The 9477-nt window shown below is 49.3% G+C and overlaps 1 protein-coding gene across 1 annotated transcript; it reads left to right on the top strand.

Annotated features, from left to right (window-relative positions):
• Nucleotides 1-6849: 6849 nt before the first annotated feature.
• On the top strand, nt 6850-9084 carry LOC123187937 (F-box only protein 13). Its single transcript, XM_044599944.1, has 2 exons — nt 6850-8544; nt 8848-9084. Exon 1 carries the CDS (start codon nt 7237-7239, stop codon nt 8488-8490), a length of 1254 nt encoding a protein of 417 aa, XP_044455879.1. The 5' UTR covers nt 6850-7236; the 3' UTR covers nt 8491-8544; nt 8848-9084.
• The last annotated feature ends 393 nt before the right edge of the window (nt 9085-9477 follow it).

Genomic DNA, 9477 nt, shown 5'->3' on the forward strand with positions numbered 1-9477 from the left:
TTTACACACGCAATACACTTAGGTTGACTTGACGAGCCTAGTATGTACAGACATGGCCTCGGAACATGGAAGACCGAAAGGTCGAGCATGAGTCGTATAGAAGATACGATCAACATGAAGATGTTCACCAATGTTGGCTAGTCCGTCTCACGTGATGATCAGACACGGCCTAGTTAACTCGGATCATGTTTCACTTAGATGACTAGAGGGATGTCTATCTGAGTGGGAGTTCATTGAATAATTTGATTAGATGAACTTAATTATCATGAACTTAGTCTAAAATCTTTACAATATGTCTTGTAGATCAAATGGCCCACGTTGTCCTCAACTTCAACGCGTTCCTAGAGAAAACCAAGCTGAAAGATGATGGCAGCAACTATACGGACTGGGTCCGGAACCTGAGGATCATCCTCATAGCTGCCAAGAAAGATTATGTTCTAGAAGCACCGCTAGATGATGCACCCATCCCAGAAAACCAAGACGTTATGAACGATTGGCAGTCACGTGCTGATGATTACTCCTTCGTTCAGTGCAGCATGCTTTACAGCTTAGAACCGGGGCTCCAAAAGCGTTTTGAGAGACACAGAGCATATGAGATGTTCAAAGAGCTGAAAATGGTTTTCCAAGCTCATGCCCGGGTCGAGAGATATGAAGTCTCCGACAAGTTCTTCTGTTGTAAGATGGAGGAAAATAGTTCTGTCAGTGAGCACATACTCAAAATGTCTGGGTTGCATAACCACTTGACTCAGTTGGGAGTTAATCTGCCGGATGACGCGGTCATTGACAGAATCCTTCAGTCGCTTCCACCGAGTTACAAGAGCTTTGTGATGAACTTCAATATGCAGGGGATGGAAAAGACCATTCCTGAGGTATATTCAATGCTAAAATCAGCGGAGGTGGAAATCAAAAAGAAACATCAAGTGTTAATGGTGAATAAAACCATTAAGTTCAAGAAAGGCAAGGGTAAGAAGAACTTCAAGAAGGACGGCAAGGGGGTTGCCACGCCCGGTAAGCAAGCTGCCGGGAAGAAGCCAAAGAATGGACCCAAGCGTGAGACTGGGTGTTTTTATTGCAAGGAAAGTGGTCACTGGAAGCGGAACTGCCCCAAATACTTAGCGGACAAGAAGGCCGGCATCACTAAAGGTATATGTGATATACATGTAATTGATGTGTACCTTACCAGTACTCGTAGTAGCTCCTGGGTATTTGATACCGGTGCAGTTGCTCACATTTGTAACTCAAAACAGGAGCTGCGGAATAAAACGGAGACTGGCGAAGGACGAGGTGACGATGTGCGTCGGGAATGGTTCCAAGGTCGATGTGATCACCGTCAGCACGCTGCCTCTACATTTACCTACGGGATTAGTTTTAAACCTCAATAATTGTTATTTAGTGCCAGCTTTGAGCATGAACATTGTATCAGGATCTCGTTTAATTTGAGATGGCTACTCATTTAAATCCGAGAATAATGGTTGTTCTATTTATATGAGAGGTATGTTTTATGGTCATGCTCCGTTGGTGAATGGTTTATTCTTAATGAATCTCGAGCGTAATGTTACACATATTCATAGTGTGAATACAAAAGATGTAAGGTTGATAATGATAGTCCCACATACTTGTGGCACTGCCGCCTTGGTCACATAGGTGTCAAACGCATGAAGAAGCTCCATGCAGATGGACTTTTGGAGTCTCTTGATTACGAATTATTTGACACGTGCGAACGATGCCTCATGGGTAAAATGACCAAGACTCCGTTCTCAGGAACAATGGAGCGAGCAACCGACTTATTGGAAATCATACATACTTATGTGTGCGGTCCAATGAGTGTTGAGGCTCGCGGTGGCTATCGTTATATTCTCACCTTCACTGATAACTTGAGTAGATATGGGTATGTCTACTTAATGAAACACAAGTCTGAGACCTTTGAAAAGTTCAAGGAATTTCAGAGCGAGGTTGAGAATCAACGTGACAGGAAAATCAAGTTCTTGCGATCAGATCGTGGGGGAGAATATTTGAGTCACGAATTTGGCACACACTTAAGGAAATGTGGAATAGTTTCACAACTCATGCCGCCTGGAAAACCTCAGCGTAATGGTGTGTCCGAACATCGTAATCACACTCTATTGGATATGGTGCGATCTATGATGTCTCTTACCGATCTACCACTGTCATTTTGGGGCTATGCTTTAGAGACTGCCGCATTCACTTTAAATAGGGCTCCGTTGAAATCCGTTGAGACAACACCGTATGAATTATGGTTTGGGAAGAAACCTAAGCTATCGTTTCTAAAAGTTTGGGGATGTGATGCTTATGTCAAGAAACTTCAACCTGAAAAGCTCGAACCCAAATCGGAAAAACGCGTCTTCATAGGATACCCTAAAGAAACTATTGGGTATACCTTCTACCTCAGATCCGAAGGCAAGATCTTTGTTGCCAAGAATGGATCCTTTCTAGAGAAAGAATTTCTCTCGAAAGAAATAAGTGGGAGGAAAGTAGAACTTGATGAAGTATTACCTCTTCAACCGGTAAGTGGCGCAGCTCAAGAAAATGTTCCTGAGGTGCCTGCATCGACTGGAGAGGAAGTTAATGATGATGATCATGAAACTTCAGATCATGTTACTGCTGAACTTCGTAGGTCCACGAGGACACGTTCTGCACCAGAGTGGTACGGCAACCCTGTCTTGGAAATCATGTTGTTAGACAACGGTGAACCTTCGAACTATGAAGAAGCGATGGCGGGCCCAGATTCCGACAAATGGCTGGAAGCCATGAAATCCGAGATAGGATCCATGTATGAAAACGAAGTATGGACTTTGACTGACTTGCCCGATGATCGGCGAGCCATAGAAAATAAATGGATCTTTAAGAAGAAGACAGACGCGGATGGTAATGTGACCATCTATAAAGCTCGGCTTGTCGCTAAGGGTTATCGACAAGTTCAAGGGGTTGACTACGATGAGACTTTCTCACCCGTAGCGAAGTTGAAATCCGTCCGAATTATGTTAGCAATTGCCGCATTATATGATTATGAGATATGGCAAATGGATGTCAAAATGGCATTCCTTGATGGTTTCCTTAAGGAAGAATTGTATATGATGCAACCGGAAGGTTTTGTCGATCCTAAGAATGCTGACAAGGTGTGCAAGCTCCAACGCTCGATTTATGGGCTGGTGCAAGCATCTCGGAGTTGGAACATTCGTTTTGATGAGATGATCAAAGCGTTTGGGTTTACGCAGACTTATGAAGAAGCCTGCATTTACAAGAAAGTGAGTGGGAGCTCTGTAGCATTTCTCATATTGTATGTGGATGACATACTGTTGATGGGAAATGATATAGAATTCTTGGAAAGCATAAAGGCCTACTAGAACAAGTGTTTTTCAATAAAGGATCTTGGAGAAGCTGCTTATATATTAGGCATCAAGATCTATAGAGATAGATCGAGACGCCTCATTGGTATTTCACCGAGTACATACCTTGACAAGATATTGAATAAGTTCAAAATGGATCAGTCAAAGAAGGGGTTCTTGCCTGTATTGCAAGGTACGAGATTGAGCACGGCTCAATGCCCGACCACGGTAGAAGATAAAGAAACGATGAGTGTCGTCCCCTATGCCTCGGCCATAGGGTCTATCATGTATGCTATGCTGTGTACCAGACCTGATCTAAACCTTGTCGTAAGTTTGGTAGGAAGGTACCAAAGTAATCCCGGCATGGAACACTGGACAGCGGTCAAGAATATCCTGAAGTATCTGAAAAGGACTAAGGATATGTTTCTCGTTTATGGAGGTGACGAAGAGCTCGTCGTAAAGGGTTACGTCGATGCTAGCTTCGACACAGATCTGGATGACTCTAAGTCACAAACCGGATACGTGTATATTTTGAATGGTGGGGCAGTAAGCTGGTGCAGTTGCAAGCAAAACATTGTGGCGGGATCTACATGTGAAGCGGAGTACATGGCAGCCTCGGAGGCAGCACAAGAGGCAATCTGGGTGAAGGAGTTCATTACCGACTTAGGAGTCATACCCAATGCGTCGGGCCCGATGACTCTCTTCTGTGACAATATTGGAGCTATTTCTCTTGCCAAGGAGTCCAGGTTTCACAGGAAGACCAGGCATATCAAGCGTCGCTTCAACTCCATTCGTGAAAGGGTTCAAAATGGAGACATAGAGATTTGTAAAGTATATACGGACCTGAATGTGGCAGATCCGTTGACTAAACCTCTCCCTAGAGCAAAACATGATCAACACCAGAACTACATGGGTGTTCGATTCATCACAATGTAACTAGACTATTGACTCTAGTGCAAGTGAGAGACTGTTGGAAATATGCCCTAGAAGCAATAATAAAATGATTATTATTATATTTTTTTGTTCATGATAATTGTCTATGTTCATGATAATTGTCCAGGATTGGAGGAGAAATGCTCAAACGCAACCTGTGAGAGACCGTGCACTCGTGGTCCGATCAGCACCATGCTACGTAGGTAGAAGCCTAGAGTCGGTTTAATGAAGGTATATACGCTACCTAAACAAACATTTAGTAGTAGGGACCTTATGCAAGTACGTACCACACAGTTGGTTATAGCTCGATCGGAAGAGCGACTTGTGAGAAAATCCGCACCCCAAGGATGCGCGCAAATCGGGTATGCCTGGTGTAAGAAGTGTTTACCGTTTGGTTTCTGATGAACTCCGCAATGGGCAGGTGGCTACTTCAAAGGCATCATCTAGTCTAGATGCCCTTTGGTCATGCCCCCTGCCCCCCCTCCCAATCCTGAGGTTGCATGGCGCCTTGCAAACAATTCCCTTGCGATGTGGTGTAATAGAAAGAAATGTAAGTTAGAGACGAGTTCAATTTGCACTATTTGTGTTGCTGATGACGAAGACTCCTTCCATACGGTTTGTATCTACACAAATGCAAGAGTCCCATGGCAAGCTATGGCTACTGAATGGACACTCCTTGATGTAACGATGATCAAATCAACTAGGCTTGATTGGTTCATCCAGCTGATCTGTGATATTGATGAGCCCACGCGGGTTAAATTGCTGATGCTCCTCTGGAGATATGGCACATTCAGAATGAGCTCATGCAATTGAAGCCTGCTCCCCCAATGGATGTCTCTGTCAAGTTCCTTATGAGCTACTTAGCTATCCCTTCACCCTTTAGCAATCCATCATGATGCCGGCCATGTTAAAGGAAAATCCCGATACAATATTGCTTCCCTCTCACAAGACATACATGCAATAATAGTACCACTGATCTTCTCCCTTGGAATCGATCGGTTATCGGGTGTGTTCAACTTAACACTGATGGATACACCCTGGATGGAGTTGGAGGATCTGGTATGATGGATCTATCCTTAGCAGACCGCCAACCAAATCAGTTGAACAAATCCCGAGAGAACATCTCCCTTCGGTTGCACCCAAAGACCGTGGGGGTCTCCTCCTGTCGTGATTCTAATTCCGGGAGAGAGGGAGAGAGAGAGAGAGGAGAGATCAGGGATGGAAAGGGAGAGAAGAAATATAATAGGACGGAAGAGACAACTTACATGTCGGCCTCACATGTAAGTTAATAGTCAAACAAAACAATCAAACAAATGATTTGTTTAGAAGCGGGCCCGACCTGACATAAACAAATCAATTTTAAACCACATGTGTCATTTGGGTGTCTTGAAAAAGCAAACCACCAACCTGCTAGGTATGTGCGACAACAAGAATGGTACATTTTTGAAGCCCTAACCCCAAAATGATAGTTTTATGCTATCCACCCATTGTGCATCCAATTGCCCATAATCGCTTGGTGCATCCGGTGCCCTTATTTTTTTAGAGAAAAGCCATAAGCCCGATTTATAAATAAAATCCCCATACAATATTCATAGACACAACAAGCCAACATACTTATGGCTTTTCGACACTCTTACTTTAACTTCTCAACAAGCCAACATTTCGGTGTCCAAGTAAAATAATTTAAGGAAATATTTGTTCTGCGTTTAACTTCTTAATGGATTCGTCACTCTTACTTATCGAAATAGGCTACGACTGATCCCCTACACTTGTGGGTTAGCAGCGTGCGCCGCGCGCCGCGAGAGGCAACGTGCACGGGAGAGGGACGGGGTGGAGCAGTCCGCGCGCCGTCACCGTGGGCCAGAGACGAACCCTGACGAGGAGACGCGTCTCCTCGCATGGGTCTACCGTCGGCCCCTCACGACGACGAAGACAGACACTTGCTGCCTCCGACGGAATAACGCCAAGGCGCTCCGGCTTGCTACTGAGCAGTCGGAGCGCGAGGTGAAGGAGGCAGCGGCAGAGAAGACTCGGGAGAAATTTGTCAATGTCTGTTGCAGTCGATCTTGTGTTTCTTTGTAGCCGATCTTTGTTGTCCGTCGTTTGATCATGTATAGTAGATCAACATGAATATAAGGTGCCGGATATGAGGTTTGCGGATGCAAAGTGGCAAATATGAGTGTGTTCGGTCAGTGCCCTGCAGACGTTTGAGGTTCCAGATTTACCACGAGTGTTGCTACACGTACGATGAAATTCATCCAAAGTTGTGTACGAGAAGACTGATCTAGGTTTGTGGGCCACATCAGATTGAATCAAGCAGGTGTCTAGTCGTACAGAATCGGATGAGAAAAGATCGTATGCAAGGCAATTCCGATTTGCCACGGTTGTAGATGCTCTAACTACTACTAGACACCTGCTTAATGGAGTACTATTGCAGTCCAAGTCAGAAAAATAAAACCACTACTCGGCAGGCTCTCCTCGCTGTCATTTCCCATCTCACAGCGGCGCCGCACCGCTGGCCTCCCCTCGGCCCTCAGCCGCTCGGCTATATATGCCGACGACTACGACGGCAGGAGCAGAGCACAGGCAGCGCACGCGCCACGCTCACCCCACCACCACCACGACCAGCGCCCACGCCCACACGCGCACCCAGCTCCTCCCTTCTCCCTCCTCCCCACACCTCACTTCACCTTCCCAAAGTGCATCTTTCTCTTTCGCTTTGCATGTCAACGCGAACAAAAAGAGCCTCCTCTTCCACCTCCACCACCACCGTCTCCTCCGCACGAACCTTCCTCCCCACCACCACCACCACCACCCCTCTGCCTCTGCGCCTCCACTCACTCGGGCGCCAGATATAAAGCCGGCGACCTCACTCGCACCGCCAGCGCCAGCTTCTTCCACCCGCTTCTTCTGTATTTTCTCCTCTGTTCGGTCCAAGATCTTGGAGCTGGCGGACATGGCGGCGGCGGTGGCTTCGAGCGGCGGTAGGAAGCGCAAGTGCGAGGAGCTGTCTGCGCCTGAGCTTGGGCAGCTCCACGAGGACATGCTCGAGCGCGTCCTCGCGCGCCTCCCGCCCGCCAGCTTCTTCCGCCTCCGCGGCGTGTGCCGGCGCTGGCGCGAGGCCGCGGGGTCGCCTGCCTTCCTCGCCGCCTGCGCGCGCGTCCCCGCCCGGGACCCCTGGTTCCTCATGCTGTCCGACCAACAGGAGGAGGAGGAGCCGCGCCCTCCCTGCCCCGCCGTGGCGTTCGACGCCGCCGAGAAGACCTGGGCGCAGTGCCGTGCCGCCCCTGGCCCCGTGCCGGTGGCCGCGGCGGGCGGGCTCGTGCTCTACCGCGCGCCTGAAACCGGCGCGCTCACCGTGGCCAACCCGCTCAGCGGCGTCTCCCGGGCGCTCCCGCCGCCGCCTCCGGCCGCAACAGACGCGCTCTACGCCGTGGCCATGTACGGATCACCCTACCGCGTGGTCCTCATCCTGGGCGAGCTTCCGCACCTGTCCATGGCGGTGTTCGACTCCTCCAAGAACGCGTGGGAGGACGCCGTGCCTCTGTCGCGCAAGACAGAGGCCTCGCCCGCGGACACGCGAGCGCCGCACGACGACGACGACATTGACGAGGACATGGACGGCGACGGCGACGGCGCGGTCTATTACCTGAGCAAGTCCGGCGACGTGATGGTGTCGAGCACGCAGCGCAGCGCGTCGAGGCAGTACTCGTCGGCCGTGACGTGCCGCAGCGACGGCGGTGAGGCCGTGGCCTACTTCCTGAGCCACTCGGGCGCGGTGGTGGCGTGCGACCTGGCGCGCCGCGTGTTCGCCGAGCTCCCGCGGATCCTGCCGGTGCACTTCGAGTACTCGATCGACGTGGTGGCGTGCGGCGGCCGGGCCTACGTGGTGGTCCTCTCGGAGTACCTGGACACGGCGAGCCTGCGCCTCTGGGAGTTCTCGGACGGCGCGTGGCGGCATGTGGCCGCGATGCCACCGGCCATGTCGCACGCCCTGTACGGCAAGAAGGCGGACGTGAACTGCGTGGGGCACGGCGGGCGCGTGATGGTGTGCGTGAGCTCCGGCGACGCGGGCGCCAACGGGTGCTTCATGTGCGACGTGGGGAGCAACGCGTGGGAGGAGCTGCCGCGGTGCGCCGGCGGCGACGGCGAGGCCATGGACTTCGTGGCCGCCTTCTCCTTCGAGCCGAGAATGGAGGCCGCCGTCTGACCGGATCCCCTCGCCGTTGCTTCCGATTGATGTGTGTAGCGTAGTGTAGCGTACTCCCTCCGTCCGGGTTTATTAGGCCTCTCAGCATTACAAGCATGTCCCCTTTTATAAGGCCCCGCTTTGGAAAGGTGCATGCATGCAACCATTTCATTGGTTGTATTGAAAGTCATTGTTGTTGGTGCCATGGCTGAAAAATTAGTACACTTCATGCCCGCTTTTTCATTGGCTGCATGCATGTGAGAGAGTGTGAGAGAGTGCATTGGGAGTGGAATTGAAGAATTAATGTGAGCAAATTACTATGTATTTTGGTCTAAAAAAGTTGTTTTTAGGCCTAATAAACCCGGACGGAGGGAGTAAGTGGTAGTGGTCGTAGTAGTAGTACGATGATTTGTTGCAGTGGTAATTCGGGAGATGTTTTCATGGAGATCAAATCAGCCGTCTGTCTGTCTCCTGGGACGTGCGCATGTGTCGCCAATTCTGTAGCTGCCACCGGCTTCCGTAGTTTTTCTCGATTCCCGTGCCGGCGGCAGAGCTCAGTGGCGAGTGGCGACTGACTGCTCTTCTCTTATTTCCTTAACAAGCAATTGACCATTCTATGCTATGCGTCATAGTAGACCTTTTATTGTAGTATTATTTTTTATCTTCAGACCCCAAGGATTTCAAAAGAATTACTGTGTGCTGAATGTACATGAACTAGAGAAGCACTGTACCCGGCTGATCTACCGACGGGGGCAACCAATATCTAGCATCTCTTCTTTCTTTTTTTGAATGAAAGGGGTCTAGCATCTCTTCTTAAACTAACAACACATGAAGATGAAGCAAATGGCATCGAGATGCAGCAAGCCCAGAACGATCGTGTGCCATTGCAAGTCTGCATTACTATCTTGTCCAAGAAACTAAACGAGTTGAGTCGGAGGAGGAGAGAAAAAGTAAAGGGGAGGGAGGAAAAGGAGAGGAGCACTATAGAAGAGAAGAGCGGCAGGGCAG

The sequence above is a fragment of the Triticum aestivum genome, chromosome 2A (assembly GCF_018294505.1).
Source record: "Triticum aestivum cultivar Chinese Spring chromosome 2A, IWGSC CS RefSeq v2.1, whole genome shotgun sequence".
NCBI classification, from domain to species: Eukaryota; Viridiplantae; Streptophyta; class Magnoliopsida; order Poales; family Poaceae; genus Triticum; species Triticum aestivum.

Excerpts from the sequence above, each read along its gene's own strand:
- LOC123187937 (XM_044599944.1), top strand. The coding sequence starts at position 7,237 with ATGGCGGCGGCGGTGGCTTCGAGCGGCGGTAGGAAGCGCAAGTGCGAG.